Raw genomic sequence first — 21,933 nt, 5'->3', positions numbered from 1 at the left:
ACCCATAGAAAGGCATCATGGTCCTTCCCGTGCATCTACAGAGTATTTTCTTTTGTCAATAACAGCCTCTGTATATTTGTTACTCAGAAACACCTATATGTCAAGTTACAGGCCAATCATATGAAATTGCGATTTTTGTAGATTAACAATGGTTGAATGATGAGAATTTCATACAGTATGACCTCCCATCCTGCACAGCAAGGAATGGTATCATCTTCTTTTCAGATGACCCATAAGAAGCCCTAAACATTCAGGTCATGCAGGATACCTCCTTTGCTGGGCTTGAAGATTTTTCCAGTAATCCATCTGCGTATTTACAAGCTGTATCAGTTCAATTAAACATCGACTTGATAACATAAAATAACATGACCCTCTAAACCAACCTTGGACTTGATGGGTATTTGGTGTGCAACCCAAGACACTTTTTATCTGCTCTTAGTAGCTTCCATGCTCTCTCAAGATCACTGATGCTTTATCCAGTAATCTCCAGTTTTCTTTCAACTCTAAGGCAAACCAAAGCCACCACACCACGATGCCCCTCTAACAAGCAAATCTTTAAAACCTCTGGTTCAAAACTAACTTGGAAGATTTAAGCCAACTGTATCTTATCTTGAACCTTCTGACAGGGAAAGGCGTTTCATCTGATCAGCAGAAAAGCATCACTGAAGCCTGTATTCTAATGACCCTGCCAGAGCTTAGCGTCTCAGTTCTGAGTGTTTGAGTTGCTCTGCCAGCCACGTTTATTAATTAGTGTATAACATTTCCATCTCTCTGCAAGTTGCAACCTCTCATAAAAAATGCATGATTTGATTGGCTTAGGAATGACAACTTCATTTACAACAGTCAAATAAATACCATACCTCACTCAGCAGTCTCTTCCCATTTATTTATTTAACTACCTCCATGGCCTTTGGGATTTGTACTGACTCAGTGAATGAAAGGAGATAACTACTGTAATTTTCTTTTCTTAATCATGTTTAAGCAAAAATGATTAAATCTCTTTTTTTAAAGAAATGAGGACTGGCTAAAAAAAATTCCCTACTAAAAATAGATGGCAAATTTGAAAAAATGCCTTAAGGGCTATTTCATACTACCCATGTTTAAAATGCAAATCCATTAAACATCTGAGGAAGACATCTGATATTGTTTTTAGCAGCTATATTTATTCATCTCATCTTCCGCCATGGTACTAAAGTTCGGTTGATACTTTGCCAAATGAGGATCTCTCCTCCAGTGTTGCTAATTCTTTATGAGTTTAAGCTTAATTTCACGGTCTCGTTTTGATCTCCACCTTCTATTCTAATGTGGAAGATCATTTACCAACTTTGGAAACGACTTGTTGGCAGAGCTTAGGGAAATTATGACGGTTCGATTGTTCTATAAATACCTTCCCTGAAGCTCAGTCTTCTAGAGATCAAATTCGAGGCTTGGGCCTTTCAATATATGGCATGTGACCAAAGTTTAAATGGCAAAGGGAAACTAAGAAAGGGGATCCACGAGATAAGACTTTCCTAAGAAATTTATTCTAAGGAAATAAAGGGAGAACCCTTCCCTGACATTCCATCTGCAGGGGCAAGTCTACTCTGATGGTTTCCTGCTTCTCTGGATGTGCTGTACTGAACGTGGGTCTGGGAAACCGTGGCTGCTTTATGTTTGCTTTGTAATGGAAAGAACACCTCAGTCAGAATCATGAGGTTTGGGGGAGTCTGCATGTTGGCTTTGCCAATGCTAGGTACCTAGAGTCGAGCCACTTGGCCTCGTTAAGCTCCAGGAAACTCATGTTGGAAGCAAGGATCGTATCAGCAAATTCACTGTCCGGTCTTGAGTCCATGTTTCATCTTATGCTTCTAGTCTGTAGGGTAGGAGTCTATGTGACCCGAAGGAGTGTGAAAGACCATGGAAGAGCTGAGGCTACGCACACTCCTCTTACTCTCACCCCACCAGTGTGTAAAGAACTCTCGAGATTATCTGATACTGTGCGAGTGTCTACGAATAAAAGCTATCCCCTTGGGAGTTTGTTTATGCAACAAACATTCGTGGAGCCAGAGCCGAAGGTACGAGGCCCCACCCTGGCCTCTGAGAACGTTACTTCTGAAGCTGGAGCTCTGTGTGGGAGACACTGATGCGTAAGTCATAGCGGAACAGAGCACAGCAACGGGGAGGGTGAATTTCAGCACAGGCGAAATTATGCACCGTGGACCACAAAGCGGGAATATTCACTCCTGCCTTCTGGAAGCATGAGGCTGCGTTTTCATGGCGGGAACACAGTGTGTGAGCCAGGACGGCAAAGAAACTGAAGACACGGTGGAGACACGAGATGGAGTTCCCACCTCAACCTCGAGAGTCAACAGTTGTGTTCATTTTTTTTTCAGCCATAAGACACAATACAACAATGTTCACACGCGCCCAAGAGCAGCTAAGGAAACGTGAAGCCCCCAGCATCTGGTGGTAATTCCACCATCCGCTCCCCCTGCAGGAAAGCACTTAGAAGACTAACAAGTCTAGCTCTAGGTAGGATAACTCCAAAAATTCCCCTAAGCCCATCTGTGCTTTTATTAGCTGTGATGACAACTGATGAGACCCAAGTGATGAAGAGGCTGAAGTTGCAGAGCTGCTTCTCAGGGAGAACACAGACCTCCCCACTGATAATAAATGGGGCCCAGGCAGGGGGAAGACACAGGATGAGGGGAAGCTGAGGATGATTTCAGCTTCTTGTCCTGGTTGGCCCTCATGTCCATGTAGGTGACGCACGAGGAGGGCTGGGCTTGTAGGGGGAGAGGACTTCAGTTTTGGAATTTCCTGTGGGCCATCTGGATGGAACTTCCCAATAACAGACGCTGAATATCGATGTTTGGGGCTTGACAGAAAGGTCTGATGTCAAAGTCAAGTGTGGGGATCCAACAGCCTCCAGGAGGTGGAGGGAAGCCAGGAGAATGAATGATGGAGACACAGCGAAGTCACCCCGTATGAGAAAGTGACCCTAGGGTGCAGAGAGGTTTAAGGCGTAGTCCTCTGCTTGCCATCTTTAGGAGAAAGACACGTTTTCCTAAGAACGTCGTTGATCATTTCTCTTCACTGTGTGTGGGAGGCACTGGAAGACACAGCTTGAAACGCCTTTCCGTTCTCATCTGCACTCAGCTCTGTTCTGCTCCAGCTTCATCCGTGTTCCAAGCTTTAGGCCAGACCCAGCCTCCCCTTCCATAAATCAGTATCAGGGCAGCCAGCTGGTGTATTTTTTTTCCCTTTCATTTCTTAGAATTTTGTTAAAGTCTCAGCTACATTTTCTCGTTCCCAATAAAGCTTTTAAAAGATACAATGGAAATGTTGATATTCTGCATTTCCATAAAACTCATCTTTGAGCCTATCATGTTTAGAGGAGAGAATCAAACTAAAATGCTGACGAAAACACCCCAAGAATCCAACTACCACATCTGTCTAACCAAATGCTGCCAAAGAGACTGAAGGTCATGCTCAAATGAGACTCTGAGATGTTATTCTGGGAGCCAGGCACTTGGCACAGTTGCGGTGGAAAGACCTGCCCTGTTGGAGCCCTAACCTGTATGCAAAGGGCTCTTCATTTTCCTTTTCTCATTGGTGACTCTGAGTGACTTTCACCTGAGAAGCAAATGATACAGAAATACGAGGGTGTGTCTTTAAAATCAATACAGAGAGAATACTTCTTTTTGATCTGCTTCATCGGGGTACCTCTCAGGAGGTGTCTCAAGGATTGAAACCTCCTTAGCCTTGTGTTCTCTCTTCCTTCCTGAAGGATAAGAGGGGTTCATGGTTAGTCAGCTGCAAATGGCTTCTGATTGTTTCCAAGACCAAAGATAAGGGGCTCAACTTGTGGGACTCAGAGCACAGTGAGCACCAGAGAGAAAACAGTAAGGGTTATGAACCTCCAAACCGCCTAAGGAAGAAGCAGAAGCTTTTTTTTTTTTTTTTCCTAAAGCTCAAATCCAGCTCAAATAAGAGACTGAAATTAAAAAAAAAAAACAGGCCGAGGAAGGTGAGCATGACAGAGTAGGTATCAACTGTACATAAACCCAGCTGATGCAAGTTCTTCCTCAAGGGCTAGTCATTTGCTTGCGCTAAAATCGAGCAGCATAAGGTGCATGCGGCAGGTCCAGAGGAAGCCTGGTGGTCTCTCTCTTGCACAGCATGTTCTCCTTCTGGGCCCCCTTTTCTACACCATCAGCAGGTGTGACATCGAACTCTTCCTCTGGGCGCTTCCTGTCCTGTCCACTGCCTGGCCTCCTGCTGCTGCTTTGGTCAGTCAGCCACGATTCATGCTTTGACGCTGGCCTGGCAAGTGAGAGCTGTGACTTCAGGAGAGGCTGGCTGTGGATTCCATCCTTTGTGGCGACAAGCGGCCCTGTGCAAACAGACTGCTACCGAGGACGCTTGAGGATTAGAAATAAGCCCAAATGCGAAAAACGTTTTTAGATTTGTAAGAAGAATGGATGGAAAATGAGAACCCCGTCAAGGTGAAGTCTCACAGTGACTCTTTAGGGCAGGTGACCGTCCTTTCAAGCCTTCCAAACTGCAGAAATGTAGGGACCTAAAGCGTCTTTTGCCAGGAGACAGTCTATACTCTACCCTAGCATTCGGGTGGTGGTTACAGCTTCTTGCCTCTCAAGCTGTGGATTCCAAGAGAAACAGGAGAGTAAGCCCCCTGCTTTCCTCTGAAGGCGTTTCAAGTCCATGAAGGACAAAGCAGCAGGGATTCTAGAAGCTCCTGCGAGATGGAGCTGGGCTGATGAGTATTATGGATTAACTCTTGGTGGCAGAAAACTGCTCTTCTTGCTTCAGAATAAAACAGGGCTGAAAACAGCACCCACTCCACTCATCCCCTCCCAGTCTGTGACCCGCGGACTCTGCATCAGTCTCATCTATCTCATCTGTGGGTCTTTGGAGTGTTGATGGGATGGAAAAATACAAGTGCCCAGAAACAAGGATGCTGGAGAAGGAAGGGTCCCTTCCAGCCCCAGTGGAGCTGCCTCCTTCTTCACCTGTCCTGGATGGTCAGGTCACCCCGATGCACTGTTAAAGAGTGTCCACCAGGGAAGGTGTCTGTGTCTCTGCCTTCTCCAGGACTCAGATGAGTGGAGAGACAGACTGAGCGGTGGCAAGAGGCACGTAAGCACACACATTCGGCGCAGCTCAAAGGGAACTGCGATGGCTTCCCAGGACAGCGCACTGACGGGCATAAGCACCAAACTTCACACGCTAGTATTCACATCATCCAGGGATCTAGTTCAAATGCAGGTCTGGGGTGGGGCCAGAGGACATTTCTAACACGCTCCCAGATGATGGCCATGCCTCTGGTCCACAGACCACACCTTGAGTAGCAAGGCTATGCTGTACTCGTGGGAGGACAACCAGCAGGTAAGGTACTCGCAGGCATCTGGACAGACGGCGGAAGAAGCAAACTCTTCACCACCACCCGCCTCTGGGGGTTGATGATGATCCCCCCAGCTGCCGTTCTCAAATCTTCCCAAACATGGGGCTCGCTGGGGGGACTTTAAAAACATTGAAGCTAAGCTTCCACCCTGAGAAATTCTTAGCTAATTTGCTCGAGCTATGGCCTGGGCATGTGCCGTTTCAAAAATTCCCCGGGTGAGACTGGTTATCAGTCAGGGTTACTAATCATCCCCAGCTGTAGATGCAGATGGACTTCATGATTAAGGACTTTCCTTTTTCTTCCTTCCATTCTTCATAAGTTCATCTCATTCATCTGTCATTTTAGGTAAGGGGCCAGGAAGAATATTGTCATTATCTCTCTGGGTCTTGCTCGGAGAATGGGAATGAGAAAAGGAATTGCCACATTCGCTTGCCTCACATCACAGAGTGTAATCCAGGGACAGACTGGTAATCTGGGCTCTGAATTTCTGATTCCTTAAAATGATGTTTTGGCGTCATGGCAAAGAGAAGTTTTAGGGAACTGAGAAAAAAACAACAGGTCCAGAACTGGGAGACCTGAGTTGTCCCACCTTTCTGCACATCACCTAACGTCTCTGGGTTTCCGTTTCCTCTACCATAAAGTGGGGGCACTGAACGGTGTTGTTTCTAAGTGACTGACACTTATGATCAGATCTGGTCTTTTTCCCCCGCATGCCCTGTGTTCCTCTGTTTACCCAGAGAACAACATTCAAATAAGCAGAAACCTGCTGAGATTAGCCATGGATTTCCTGAGTCTGTGACTCTTACTGTTCTTTTCCTTACTGATGATGGTTAGTTTTTGTCAATGACCTCCAGGGGTTTATCTAGACAACTTTGACTTAGGAGTGATTTCAGTAACTCAGAAGTGATTTGAGTGAGGAAGATTCTCTGATAAATGACTCACTGGTACCTGTGAGTTTTTTTTTTTTTTTTTTTTTTTTTTAGGGGTTGTGATTATAGTTAATGCCTCCATGAGCAGAAGAAATGTAAGGGAGAACTCACTGAATTTTGGGCTAACGCTCTTCTTTCTCTTTAAATGATACCATAAATATTAGGCTATCATAAAGCAGGTATTACCGATGGATGAAGGTGACAAGGAGAAGTTAGCCTGAAATTAGCTCATAGCTGTCTTTCCCATCCAACTTGTATCTAGTACAGGAGGGGAATTATTAGCCATAGAGGTCAATAAGCATTCACTATCAGTATGATTTTTATTAACTGAACATTGATTATCTGAAAGCCAGTGAAAAATATCAGGTTTATTGAACCAAAACTTGCTAGAAACCTAATCCTTCCAGGGTTCCCACTATGGGTCTGACTTCACATCCAGGATGCAGGACGCAGGACCTCTTGGAGATACCAATGGATTTTCTCTTTCCTAATCCACACGACTTGTTGACAGTTCATCAGCGGTACCCTGGACCCCATGCAACACTTAATGCAAAATATCTGGCACAGTTTCCTGGTATGTACTTAAATATATGCTCTCCTGAAGAAATGACGATACAGTCTCCACGTGGGAAGGGCGTGATGCACGGAACTGAATATCCCAGAACATACTCCATGGACCTTCCAGGGAAGGAGGTGAGTTTTCTGGGGAGCCTGCTCTTTGCTCTTTTGTGGTCCTTCCTGGCCCTGAGGAAGGGGGCGGGGCAGAGAGCACAGGACTTTAGGTCCCATAACCTCACACACTCAGGGTCACGTTTCCATGACCGAGACAGCGGCAGAGGTGACAAGTGTCTAAGCCTGCACAATAATCCACTTACCCCCCCTTCTTAGCCACACAGAAATCACAGCGTGATGACTGCACAGAATTTCCCATATCCCCTGCCCTCGTATCTTCATCGATCCTCCAGCCTTTGATCCGAACTCGAAGGGGGAGGACAGAGCCAATGGTTGGGGGGCTGGAGGGGCGGGGGGCAGACAGAAGGGCAGCTGAGTTTCTGAATCCAGGGCGAAGCAGCCGCTGGCCTGGCCTCCCTGCCCTTGACGTGCTGCAGCCACAAGGACAGCACGGTTGGTGCGGCTGCTTAGGGAGGCTGTGCCACCCGCCCGTGGCGGCTGCTGCGGATTTAAGTGCCCTTGTTTGGGGGGAGTCTGGTCCCTCGTTTTCAGAAGCAGAAGATGCAGATGCCTAGATGGTTTTGCACACTTCACCCCCCAGACCCTGGTTCTTCACCCACGAAGTAAGAGGGTGGGTGGGTCTGATTGTTTTGTAAAGGCCCCCAGGTCTTGTCGGGGCCACAGGGTGGGTGAGGGCGGTGGGCCTGGAGCTCCTCAGAGATCCCCCCCGCCAGTCCACAGCTTTGGATGGCACGTGGTAGGGTTTATGCTTCATCTTCAGAGATGAGCCCTGTCCCCATCTGCCCTCGCCCCTTGGACAAAGAGCCCAGAGATGGAAGAGGACAGGGAGGCCAGCTGGACAGAGACAGGACATTAGAATGCAGATTGTGGAGTTGGGGCTGAGAGCCTGGGGTTGCAGATAAAGAAAAGAACCCTAATAACCTGAATGTTAATGAGCCGACGTTGGTGAAGCTATGCTCCTCTGAAGAGAGGTGCTGCATTTATAATCATGTCTGCAAAGCAGATCCTCTTACAGTAAGGACCGCCTCTGATATGTGGCTCCGTCTCAGTGAACCTGGTGTTAGTCACCTTGGACCCAAGTGACCAGGAAATCCCGCCTCTCGCACCTGCTGTTTGTGGGGACCTCAGTCGGGGCCCGAGAGCATGGTTTCATGTCTTGGGCAGGGTGAGAGGCTGAGGCCTCACGCCCCAACTCATGGGGTGTCAGGACTGATCCTCGGGACAGGGGTGCTTGGCTGGCTGTGGGGAGGGCAGTCCTGGGTCCAGGGGCTCTGGCCCTTGGGTGGGACCCCCATGCAGCACCATGAGAAGGGGTGATGGGAGTGCTGAGGCTTCAAACTGGCTTAGGATGGCTGCGCAGGGAGCCAGGGTGGTTATTGGGAGCTGTCGGTGAAGCCAGGGACTGGCTGGGGACACATTTCCTGATGCAGGATTGGGGGTGCCCAACGGGGCTTAGGACCTGTAAGCCTCTGCGAGCCTGTAGAGTGGGGTGCAGACTTGACAGGTGCCAGAGGTCCTGGTCTGAACCTGACTGTCTGTCCACTCCCCCTTATGGGTTGTGCCGCCCTGGACAAGTCGCTCCCTTTCTCTGAGGTTCAGCTTCCTTACCAGCAAAGGGGCTGGGTGACACCTGTCTCGTGCAACAGCCGTGACAATGCCAAGTGCTACATCCCAAAAGCCTCCGCTCATCGGGGGCCTGACACCTGGGCCACTGACAGTCGTTACTACGTAGTGATTTTCATTGTCGTGCTGCGTTGGCCTCTTGAGTCTGACTCCCTAGCCCCTCCGAGGGGGCAGGCATCAGACCAAAATTTCCCATCTGGAGGCCAGGCTATCGGGGAGGCTGAGGGACTGTGACTTTAATTCTGGTTCCATCACTCCTGTGCCAGGGGAGGGCAGAGAAGTTAATTTAATCTTCCGGAGCCTCCACGTCCTCCGCACAAGGTGAACGCTATCACTTCATCCCGAAATGTTTTTAGGATGGGCAGCAAATAAACAATATCAGAAAGCCGTCTACAAACACAGCAACTCACAATGCATGTGGACCAGGGACAGAGACCAGACAGAGGAAACCCACCTCCATTCTGGAGCCTCGGTAGGTTAGACACCCTCGTCAGACCAAGACCGGAAGCAGGGAAATTGACCAACCTGCTGGCGTTCATCGCCTTCCCTTTCCTTTCTCTGTTCCCTGGCAGAAGAATCATGAGTGCTAAGCCCCCACTGGTCCTCAACCAGAGGGGAGCAAATGGGCTGGGAGCCTCAGAGTGGAGCATCACATGTTGGATGGCCCGCTGCGTCTGCACCGACTCCTCTGCCATCACCACCCCACAGCCGCAGCAAGTCACTCAGAGACGTTTACGTTCCTCCTGCCTATGGACCCACGTTCCTACCTAGACAGGTTTCCTTAATTTCAACAAGATGTTAGTGTAATCAACGCACAAGCGCCCGAGAAAGGCTCTAAGGGTCATAGCAGTCTGACCGCTTCACCCTTTGGATGAAGAAAGGATGGACTTGTGCGTGTTTCTGGAGTACTAGAGGGGAGGGGGTGGCAGTGCAGACATGAATTTTGAGTACTGATGGCAAGTGAGGACGTCAGAACAGCAAAGGAGACAGACGGGAACATGGGTCACAGCGCACCCCGCCCCACCCTGCCCCGAGCATCCCGCGGCTGCTGCCCTTTCTCCTTTCATCTCCGTGACTCGTGGGCGGTGAGAGCAGGAATGATCTGGTCCTGAAATACTGCTTTGTTATCGAAACTTTACTAGCCCATGTCGTAAGATGCTTCCTGAGCATCTGTGCACTGACACCACGAGCAGAGGACACGTGAGGTCCTCCGCCGGCCCCAGGCGCTGCTCTCCTTCCCTTGCTCCCAAGCAGACTGGCTCCAGCCGGCAGTGGAGTGCCGAGGCTCCCTCTCCCGGCCTCCCTGGCCCCTGCGCAGCCGCTCTCTGTTTCCTGGTGGCTGGGGAAGACCTCAGGGCTCCTGGAGAGCGCTCCTCACAGCTCCCTATGTCATACACACTGTTTGGTGGCCCAGAGTTGGAGGCTCTGAACTGGCCATCCCACCTCCCCCAGACATCTCCTGAGTTGGGCTCGCCCACCCGTGAAAGAGCAGAGGACTGCTCAGCTTAACGGCCCTGTTTCGGGTGATGCGTTCTCACACAGACCGCTCACTCTAAAGACGGAATCCGGACTCTTTCCCAACTTTTAAAAATTTCCCCTCTCATCCGACTGTCATAATCCCTTCCTCCATAGTTCCATCTAGACCTTTAGTCAAATTCATGGGTTTCCCCCCAATCTTCTCTTGAATGAAATCTTATCAGCCTTGTGCGAACAGAGATTTGTGTAACTGAACCGAATACTGTTAAGTCCCTGACACACGGGGGGCTTCCTGGTGGCTCAGCGGTAAAGAATCTGCCTGCAATTCAGCAGATGTGGGTTTGACCCTTGGGTCGGGGAAGATGTCCTAAAGAAGGAAATGGCAACCCACTCCAGTATTCTTGCCTGGGAAATCCCATGCGCAGAGGAGCCATGGCAGGCTACCGTCCATGGGACTGCAGAAGAGTCAGACACGACTGAGCGACTGAACCACCACCACCTGCATAGGAACCTTCACGGTGCAGACTTTCGAAGATCCAAATGTGCGCTGACACATTCAATTGCGTGAGTGAGTTTACGGGTCTGGGGTACACTGTCACACGCGTGCATCATCTACAAGTGGCTATGCTTTAGTGTACTTCACAGTGAAGTACTGCATAGAGTACGACAGCATAGTATCTTTATTTCAAGCCCAGGATGTCTGGAAGTGAGTGCAAAAGCAGTAGCCTACAGTCAACTGTGTTAGTCGGGTATCTAGGCCAACTTTCTTGGACTTACCTACAAATCGGGCTTATGCAAGTGCTCCTGAAATGGAATGTGCTCTTGGAACAGAACTCGTTCGTACGTTAGGGGACTTGCTGTATTCCCAAATGATAAACTCTGAAATCTAACTATGACTTCATTTTGCCCTCCATTCCCTTCAGACACCAACCTTTCTCAAACAATGCCATAGGTGACAGGCCGAACATCTGTGCTAGGTTACCGGCGTGCACACTTGGGTAAGCCATTTCCTTCTCCAGAGGATCTTCCCAGACCAGGATCAAACCTGTGTCTCCTGCATTGGCAGGTGGGTTCTTGACCACTGAGCCACGCAGGAAGTTGCTAAGCTCTTTGAACAGTCCTATTAATCAGGACTGTTAATTAGGTCCGTCCTATTAATTAGGTCAGTGTTTGAGACTGTGTGGTTTGCAAAACAAAACTGGAAGGCCTCCCACTGAGTTCTGTTACCAAAAAAGTGGTGTAGCTGTTTCCTGATTTAACCCTGGGCTTCGCACCTCAGCCATTCTCAACTTGCCACCATTAAGGATCCCTCATGAATCACCTCCCACAGGCTTCCTTGCTTTAAGGAGGCCATATTCTTTAAAAACAAAAAAACAAAAAAAAACTGGTTTTTCGCTTAAGGTAATCAAACCCAAACACCAGGAAATGCCCAAAGTTACTGAATGGACTGTTGGCCTGTCCAAAGCAGAAGCGCCCACTATACAGGTAGCCTGTAAAACCTTATGGTGGGTAAATGGACAGTTTCCAACAGCCTAAAAAAATTTTTTTTTATTGGAGAATAGTTGGTTTAAAATGTTGTATTAGTTTTTGCTGTACAGCAAAGTGAACTAGTTATACATACACATCTATCCACTATCCCTCTTTTATTAAAGATTCTTATCCCACGTGGGTCATTACAGAGTATTGAGAAGAGTTCCCTGTGGTATACAGTAGATCCTTATTAATTATCTATTTTATATACACTAATGAATTAGTTGCTCTGTTGCATCTAACTCTTTGCAACCCCATGGACTTGAGCCCACCAGGCTCCTCTGTCCATGGAATTCTCCAGGCAAGAATACTGGAGTGGGTTGTCATTCCCTTCTCCAGGGAATCTTCCTGACCCAGGGTCTCCTGCATTGCAGGCAGATTCCTTATCATCTGAGCCACCCTGGAAGCTGAATAGCATTTTTATAAAGTATTAAAACATACCTTCTCAGATCCCCTGGGATTGGCCTGACGCCTGCAAAGAACCAGGCCAAGGATTTCTTCCTCCCTCCAACTTTCTTGGGTTTAAGCCAATGAGTTGGTCAGCAATCCTGCCACACCAGGCTGAGATCCCTTCGGGGCTGGTTCTATACCCTGGACCTGTCTTCACACTGGCTTGGCTCTGGAGGTGCAGGTGGGTGCAGAAGCCCCCACCCCTCCCAGGAGCTTCTCCGCAGCCACACGGTGGTGCTCTCCATCACAGGCCTTTTAAAGTGATTTTATTGATAACAAGGACTTCCCTGGTGGCTCAACCAGTAAAAGAATCCACCTGCAATGCAGGAGACACAGAAGACACGGGTTTGATCCCTGAGTTGGGAAGATCCCTGGAGGAAAGGAATGGCTACCCGCTCCAGTATTCTTGCCCTGGAAATCTCATGGACAGAGGAGCCTGGCGGGCTACAGTCCCTAGTAAGAAAGCACAGGCACAGTAGGGAAAACAGGGCTTGGGGGTAGAAAGACCAAATATCTCAGCCCTGACCAAATTCTGCAAAGGTGAAGTTTGAAGAATGTACACCCAAAGGGTGTCCTGACATCGTCCCCAGCAAAATACCTTTTATCTGTTGGGTTGCTCCCCCCAAAACTTCACACCTACAGAAACTGTCAAGCAGAAATAATGTCTTATAAGCCCATTTCTTCAGGGGCTCAGAAAGCTTTACACACATTATCTCACTCAGCACCTACTCTTCTCTTATGGAGGTGGAAGGCAGGGATTATCATCATTAAATGGCAGTTGTCAAATGCCGTTGTACTTGTGCTGTGAATCAGCTATGATCCTAAGCTGAAACAAGACCCAACCAAACAACAAACGTGAAGAATTACACAGCTTGTGAAGTCTAAGTTAAGAAAAGTGACTACCAGGTAAGGAACAATATGTGGGCAGGCCAAACAGAAAATGAGATTTTCTATTTCTTCCTGTCTTTATTTGACTGAGCTGATAACCACATGTGGATGTGTGTGAATGTTTTTCCTGTAGGAATACAGAGATGTACATAAATATATAGATCTCTATATGTGAACCAAAATATCATTATATACACAATTCAGTTCAGTCACTCAGTCGTGTCATACTCTTTGTGACCCCATGGACTGCAGCACGCCAGGCTTTCCTGTCCATCACCAATTCCCGGAGCTTGCTCAAACTCATGTCCATCAAGTTGGTGATGTCATCCAACCGTCTCATGTTCTGTCGTCCCCTTCTCCTCCTGCCTTCAATCTTTCCCAGCATCAGGGTCTTTTCAAATGAGTCAGTTCTTCACATCAGGTGGCCTGACTCCCCTGTTGAAACTCCACAGGAACCCCGATTTTCATGTCAGAACTGAAGAGGAACCCTGAAGTTCCTGCCTCAACTTGAGATGAGGCCCTTGTCAACTGCACCAAGTCGAGAGGTATCCTGAGAGGCCCCTCACAACTCGAAAGGATTCCTGACTTCCTAAAGACAACATGAGAGGTTCCCTCAGGTCCCTGTGGCAACTTGAGGAAACCCACACTTACTGCCGCAACTCGAGAAACACCTTGAGATTCCCCCTTCCATGCGAATTGAGGCCTGATTCCCCTGCCATGACTCCAGAGCACTCCCGTGCTCGCCCTTGCAACTTGAATGGAGACTTGACTTCCCTGAGGCAACACGAGAGGCTCCCTGAGTTCCCCGGCAGCGACTCGAGAGGAATCCCGACGGGCCCCTTGCAACTTGAAAAGAGACCTGACTTCTCTGAGGCAATAAAATACGAGCCAGTCCCTGAGATCCCCGTGGCAACTCGAGAGGAACCCCACGGCAACCCCCACCCGTCCCACGATCCTCCCACCACCCTCCAATCCACCCTCCCACCAATCTCCCACCACCCTCCATTCCACCCTCCCACCAGCTCCCACCATCCTCCATTCCACTCTCCCATTCATCTTCCCACTACCCTCCTACCTTCCTCCCACCACCCTCCCAACCACTTTCCCATCCATCCTCCCATCCATCCACTCACATCCTCTCATTCATCCTCCCATCTACCTTCCCATCATCCTTCCACCATCCTTCCAGCACCCTCCCACCATCCTCCCACCACCCTCCCATCCACCCCCCATCCACCCTCCCACCATCCTCTCACCAATCCTCCCATCTCTCCTCCTATCCACCCACACTCTCATCATCCCTCTCATCTACTTTGCTTCCCTCCCTTCTTGTCTTTCCTTCCATATAGTATTTATTGAGGGTCTGTGGGATGCAGTAGACCCTGGTGATGCAATAATGAACATGGCACAGTGACCCTTTTTCCAGAGAGGTGCAGATAGGGAAGCCATATGGTGTCCCTCTATCTTTCATTGGATGAAATCTCACCCAGAATCACAACACAGAAAGCCAATAAATCCTAGATACACTAGAGCTCCAAAAGGTCAAGTTTATAAACCACAGATCGAGCTAGATCCTCCCATTTTATGTATAAGAAAACAGGTTCATCCTACTGGATCCTACTCCACAGGGCTGGGAAGATGAATGGGAGGGTGGATTGGAGGGTGGTGGGAGGGAGTTGGGTGGGTGCTGGGAGGGTGGTGGGTGGATGGTGGGAGGGTGCTGGGTGGGTTGTGGGAGGGTGGGGGGGGGCGGGTGCTGGGAGGGTGCTGGGCGGGTTGTGGGAGGGTGGGGGGAGTGTGGTGGGAGCATGGTGGGAGCATGGTGGGAGGGGTGGGGGTTGCCGTGGGGTTCCTCTGGAGTTGCAATGGGGATCTCAAGGACTGGCTTGTATTGCTTCAGAGAAGTCAGGTCTCTTTTCGAGTTGTGAGGGGCCCGTCAGGATTCCTCTAGAGTCACTGCCAGGGAACTCCCAGCTTGTGGCCAAAGTTTTGGAGTTTCAGCTTCAGTCCTTCTAATGAATATTCAGGACTGATTTCCTTCAGGATGGACTGGTTGGATCTCCTTGCAGTCCAAGGGACTCTCAAGAGTCTTCTCCAACACCACAGTTCAAAAGCATCAATTGTTTGATGCTCAGCTTTCTTTATAGTCCAACTCTCACATCCATACATGACCAATGGAAAAACCATAGCCTTGACTAGATGGACCTTTGTTGACAAAGTAATGTCTCTGCTTTTTAATATGCTGTCTAGATTGGTCATAGTTTTTCTTCCAAGGAGCAAGCATCTTTTAATTTCATGGCTGCATTCACCCTCTGCAGTGATTTTGGAGCTCCCCAAAATAAAGTTTCTCACTGTTTCCCCATCTATTTGTCATGAAGTGATGGGACCAGATGCCATGATCTTAGTTTTCTGAATGTTGAGCTTTATGCCAACTTTTTCACTCTCCTCTTTCACTTTCATCAAGAGGCTCTTTAGTTCTTCTTCTCTTCTTGCCGTAAGGGTGGTGTCATCTGCATATCTGAGGTTATTGCTATTTCTCCCGGCAATCTTGATTCCAGCTTGTGCTTCATCCAGCCCAGCATTTCTCATGATGTACTCTGCATATAAGTTAAATAAGCAGGGTGACAATATACAGCCTTGACATACTCCTTTCTTGATTTGGAATTAGTCTGTTCTATGTCCATTTGCTTCTTGACCTGCATATAGATTTCTCAGGAGGCAGGTCAGGTGGTCTGGTATTCCTATCTCTTTAATACAGAGATATACATAATACATAGATATATACATAATACTTAAATATATAGCTCTCTATATATGAAACAAGCTATCATTATATACACATGGAATCACAAATCTGCATGCATCTTGTATTTTGGAGTGTTTGGGAAAAATCATTTTTTTGAATAAAACTCAACTCCTCTACAGGTATTTTTCTTTAACTCATTTGGGTATTAAATATCCAAGAGCAATTTATTAAACACTAACTATACATAAGCACATTGGCTGGCTTTGTTTCTTAAAGATTTAGTTACAAACATCACAGTAGCTACTATAGGTCTCTGGAACCTAGAATGGCACCTGACCAACCATAAAAATTCAGTAAATATTTGTTGAATGAAGGTATGAATATTTTGTGTGTTCTCCATGGCACAGGAGTTTGAGGACTCAAACCTGTTTATACTTATCTTTTGCCTTTTTTTTTCCCCCTAACCTGAGGGGGAAAAAATACTTTGAGCACAACCTCGTCAGGCTTTGATTCAAATGGGATGGTTCAGGGGGAAATTTCCATGATAGGAAGAGATGGAGTTTGAGATATTTTTATGACAGAAATAACGATGATGATGATGATAAAATAATCACTGCAGCTCTGAGAACAAAGACATTAAGTACATATTAATAATCAGAAGAGGTGGTGCAGAGTGAGTCCCTGGAAAAGCATTACAGTGGGCAAAGTGAATTCACTCCCAGTGCCAGTCACTGCTGCTCTGCTGCAAGAAACAAAGCCCCAGCACTCCTCTCCAAGAGGACACTGGGGGACAATTCTATGGAGGGTTGTGTTCCAGGCCATCGGGGAGGGCTGCCCACCCACACAGGGCCAGCCAGGAAGGGGGGCATTCACGCCATGCGGGCGAGCACATGTGGCCCAAGAGGGCATTTCATTTACAGCTTCCTCCTGGTGGATCAAGCCCATTGGTTTTTATCTCTCAGATCTACGTGTCATTCCCGTCTGCCACGGCTAACATGCAGCGCTCTGAACAAATGTGCTCTTAGGGCAGTAACTCCTTAATATAAACTGCATTTAATAAAACTGGTAGGGACTCTTAGAAAGGAGGGAGGCAGGCTTGGAGAAAGTGGCTGGAAGAAATTTGCAATTAATATTCCAATTTCTCCTTGCCGTTCAAATTTAAGAGCTTTTTCAAAACTGTATTCGTCTCTGTTATTACATCCTTAATTAAATTAATTTATATGGTGAATGCTCTAACGATGCTGCTGGAGATTTTCAATCAAAAAGCCTTATTGCAAGAGACAATGTGTGTGAAGACCTTGAAAAAGAGTGGCGCTAGGCCTGGAGCAGGGGGATATTTGGCCCTGACACCTGATTATTGAAGGGGTCGTGGCAGTTTTCCTGGGCCTCCACTGAAGTCGTTACTTTATTTTTTAATTAAGCTAAATTAGGTCAGGGAAAACAAAATGAATCTCGAGAGTTGCCTTCACAGGGTTTTTCTCTCTGGGAAGCACCATGGCAGACGATGACATTTCTATTGAGTAATTCTACCAGTGAGGTTGTGCCTGCCTGAAACCCTAAACAAAGACCGTACCTCTCAGCCTGCTCGGCTGTATCATCAAAGGAGAGGCAATCAGGGTTTGTCCAAGGATACAAGTGGCTCAGCTATGGGAACACGTCAGGCTCAGAAGTTAGTACCAAGGCCAGTGTCGCATCCAGTGGTCCTTTCTGCACAGACATGGTCATAGACTCACGAGGGGTTTCAAGGTCACGTGTGTGCTGTAACTGTAGAGCTTTGCTGCCTGGCACACCAGAAGCACCCGACACTCATGAGTGGTTTGTTAACCTAATGTGCCTGTGTGCTCAGTCGTGTCTGACTCTTGGCGACCCTCTGGACTGTAGCCCGCCAGGCTCCTCTGTCCATGGGATTCTCCAGGCAAGAATATTGGAGTGGGTTGCCATTTCCTCCTCCATGGGATCTCCCTGACCTGGGGATCAAACCTGTGTCTCCTGCGTTGCAGGTGGATTCTTTACCTGCTGAGCCATCAGGGAAGCTCTAACCTAATGAAATGTTAGTAATAAATCATGCCCTGTGTGTAAGATTTGATCTCTTCCTTAAGTGTCAAACCGCTATCTCTAGAGCAGAGTGTCATCAATCCAGGAGAAGGGCCGCCCAACCCTCTGAAGCTCATTTCTTGCTCCCTATGTAGAGCTGCTGAATTTGCTCCCTTATCTTCTAAGAGTGTACTTCTAGGATTTATTTTGAGCATTTCAGAGGATGTAAGCCCCTGATACACCCAGTGTCTTTCTCAGTCACACAGTAAGAGATAGGCTTAAGAGATGTGTCCTTGATGACTTTGTGCTGCTAAGTAACGCCCTGATGCTTCACCCTACACCCCACCAAGGAAAGGGTCTCTATAATCCACACATTACATAGGAGGAAGAGTGCATGAAAGAATGTTCAACTGCATAAAAGAATGGCCCATCAGCTTTTCTTTCTTTTCCATATGAACCAAGTTCTTTGTTTCTCTCAAGAATGAAAATTCCTTGACATTCACCAAGTTTGGTTGCATGATGAAAAGTTCCATATGACAAAACACATCAACTGCAAGAGAAAATTAAACAGGAAAAAAAAAAAAAAAAAAAAGGCAAACCAAACACCGAACACTATTTGATCTTGTTTTAAATGGAAAGTTTTGGACACTTTAGGAAAAAAAAGGCAGCAAGTGCCTTTTTAATGGATTTTATCCACAGGAGAAATGATTACAACCAGAAAAGCTTTAAAGTGTCAGCTGGTGATGCATTTTTCTTTATCCTTTTTATTTTTATTCAGAAAGAAACTGAAGGCATATGGCAAAGTGCATCATTAATTTCTTATTAATTTCATAATAGGAAGGCAACCAGTTAAAATAGTAGTGCTACAACTTTAAATTACTGAACTTGCTTGGTATTTAATGAGAGATTTAGCACAGCAGGGATTCTATTAAATTAAGTTGTGCCTTCACATCACAGTGGGAAAACAGGTGTATATTGGTTTAGAATTATGGAAATGTTGACTAATTCCAAGGCTTGTAATCAAACAGCAAGGCACCCTGTAATATTTTTTCCCCAAGAATATGCATTAATCTTTTATGTCTGGTCCCATTTCTTCCCGTCCACCAAAGCTCCCAGCTGATAGGAAACCACTTTCATGTTCTTGCTGGAGCTGTTAAGGGTGATGCTGATCAGATAAAGCAATACATAAATGCGAGATGTGGGACTCTGCTCCCATTCACCTAATTTGAAATGGCAGATATAGCAACAGTGTGTGTGCTGTGAAGCCTCGGAGCTTACAAATCAGACCTGACTTCTCAGAATTTTCACTTAACCTGCCTCAAGTAATTGGGCAGAGGAAATTGAACCAGATGAAAAGAAAGCTGAAAACAATCCACAAACCGTCTTTTCCAACCTCAGAATTCTTGTCCTTAATAATGGGTTTCCAAAATCAGCAGCCCTGACTTCTGCATGCAGAAAATTTTAAAGCAAAAAAGAGACATGGGTAACGATTTTTTTTTTAAATACAGAAGATGCTATTTGTTTGCTGAGAAAGGGGTCAGAGTAAAATGTCCGATGTCCCAAACAGAAGCAAGCTCATCAGTCATTTGTACGAGTTTCAACACAGCCCATTCATTAACTCTGGGTTTTGAGGAGCATCTTCATGCATGAAAATGGCATGTTAGGAGCTGTGCTCCTTCCAGTGGAGGGGATACACTCAAATGAACCAAGCTTCACATTAATTTAAAATAGGATGAGATTTGGCACCGATAGACCCTAAATGCTATAATAACAATTCATCATCTCAAGTAATTTGTTTTAACACATAGAAGGGATTTTGCACACTAATTACTGGAAAGTAGTTCATTCTAAAGGAAGGAATACCAAGTGGTCTCTGGGTTGGATTAGGAGCCTGGGAAATAAAAATTATTTTTTTTTCCTACCATAGACAGTAAATATTTACCTTTGTTGCTTCATTCAGTAATGTAACCTAACACCGCAACCTCCCAGAACTTACATTGGAAAAATTCCATTTATACAGGGAATGAAGCTGAAATAATACTTAAAAAAATCATCAGGCAAAACACTTAGACCCAGGAAAATCTTCCCTACTAAAAAACTACCTAAGACGTTTCAGAGAGAAGTAGTTAAATTAAATTAGGAGGGAAAATTCTGGTATTACACTTGCTTTTCTGAATCCCAGTCTGATTTGCTCACACAAAAAGGGGAAAACCAAAGCACTGTGGTTTGAGACCATAGTTCATAATTTACTACTTTTTTGTTATTACCAAGTTAATGTCTTGAAAACCTTTTACTGAGTATCTTGCCACTAAAATATATGATTTTCAATAGAGCTAAGGTGAATTAAATCTTCTCTGGTGGTGACAGGGTATCAAATGACTTGTGTACATAGGTTTGCATGACAGATCAACGATAAGACATTACAATTATACCCTGAAAACATTAGGGACATGATGTTATTTTTCTTTTACTCTTATCAAACCAGGTTTCAATAAAATCATTAACGCAGCACTGCTTACCAGAGGTTCTTCATTATCAGCAACACACATCATTCTGCCATTAAATAAATTCATCCCTGATATCTGAATCAACAGGGAAAATATCCCAACTAGCACAGAGAAATTTACACCAGCATGCGCTAGATAAAACGGTCGCAAACCCCCAGAAATCATGTATTCTGATGCAGCAGCAACAGCCAACATTAGTTCATTTCTAGTGAATGGTACCAAATGTCCAGTATGACTGGGAAGGAAATGGAAACAAAAAATTGTAAGCTTCGTATTTTCTGTTCTCTATCGACATGAAGCCGCAAATTGGGCATTAAAACATTGACTTTGTTAACCACCACTGACTGTTTAGAAGCCATTAGGAGGTTGACTATTACGGCTGTGCAGAGTACATTTTGTCCTTTCAAAAGAAAAATCTAAGGACTAAATTTGAAGAGAGGCTCCTGGTGAGTAAAAGCTTTTCCTTTTCCATTTGCTCCTCTGGTGTATTGCATGCGTGTGTGCGTGAGTTCTTTTTTTTTCCCTTTACAATCGCTGCCCACCCAATCCTCTGTAGCAGCCGCTGCGACCCAGTGGGGTCATTCTGATTTTCTAACCAGGGAACACACTCTCTGAGAGGTCTTTCTGTCAGCATAATGCCAGCGCTTCTTGAGGGCCTGGCCAGCCGCTCTGGATGCTGCAAGGGCGACCGGGAGCCAGGTGGGGGTGGGGGGTAGTCAGCACACCCTCCTCAAAAGCCCAAAGTCATTTTTGGCACTAAGAGCCCATCACTAGAACCTTCAGTTGAAAGGACCATTTTCAAGCAATAAAGTGATTTTGGTACAAAAGTAAACCAACTCACCCCAGGTAAAGTTTTAATATTGTGCAGTGCATTCTGGGCCTCAAGTGCAGCTTTTCTTGTATAAAATGTTACGAAACAACAACCTACAGAGAGAAATGAAAAGGTTTTAGAAATTTCTGTGAATGCTTTGCTTAGATATAATGGAGACTGGGGCGAACAAGTCAACTACTTAAAAGGATGCACAATTTAAAAATAAGGTGCACGGCAGCAGTAATGACAACAGCTCAAGCATTTACCCAGCGCCTTTCATCCTAAATCATATTTATTAGCTTTTCCCCACGTTGGGGAATTAATTCATAACTGCGCACCAACTACCGGGAACCCGGGTCTTCAGGAACGGGGGTGGGCGGCCGTGGGTGAGCTGTTAATGGGACTTAGGGTGCAGCCACAGCATCAAGTGAAGTGTTAATCACAACCACAAGAGCAGACACTTATATTAACTATCATTGTCTTAAAGGATATCTCTAGAACATCACCCTTTTAAAACACTTTCTCAACTCCGAGGCTTAGACAACTGGATGATAAGCTGCCTAGGAGCTGAGAACAAGCCCTCTTCTTTCTAATTTCCACCATAGCACATAATGCAAAGTTCCACACACAAAACATGCAATATTTGTTTGCTGAAATAAAAGACTCTATTTTACCCAGTTGAGAAAGTGAGCTATATGTGGTGGGCAGATGCTGAAACAGATGTTTGCACTCTTTGTGCTGAGAATGAAACATGGCCATGGGACGTCAACCACTAACCTCTTGATTCCTCATTTCTAAGAGGTGATGGGAGTCCAAGCTGAAGGCTCCTCCAAGGGAGACCA

The 21,933-nt window shown here is 46.4% G+C and overlaps 1 protein-coding gene across 12 annotated transcripts in view; it reads right to left on the bottom strand.

Moving 5' to 3' along the window:
• Nucleotides 1–21,933, bottom strand: part of CELF2 (CUGBP Elav-like family member 2) — a 558,667-nt gene that overhangs the window by 85,206 nt on the left and 451,528 nt on the right. For all 12 annotated transcript variants that reach the window (XM_055543532.1, XM_055543526.1, XM_055543529.1 and 9 more), the window contains one exon: nucleotides 21,122–21,204. In XM_055543532.1, the coding sequence (XP_055399507.1) occupies nucleotides 21,122–21,204 (83 nt within the window). The remainder of the gene's footprint in view (nucleotides 1–21,121; nucleotides 21,205–21,933) is intronic.

Source organism: Bubalus kerabau, chromosome 13 (genome assembly GCF_029407905.1).
Source record: "Bubalus kerabau isolate K-KA32 ecotype Philippines breed swamp buffalo chromosome 13, PCC_UOA_SB_1v2, whole genome shotgun sequence".
NCBI classification, from domain to species: Eukaryota; Metazoa; Chordata; class Mammalia; order Artiodactyla; family Bovidae; genus Bubalus; species Bubalus kerabau.
This window is presented reverse-complemented; position numbering and strand designations above follow the sequence as displayed.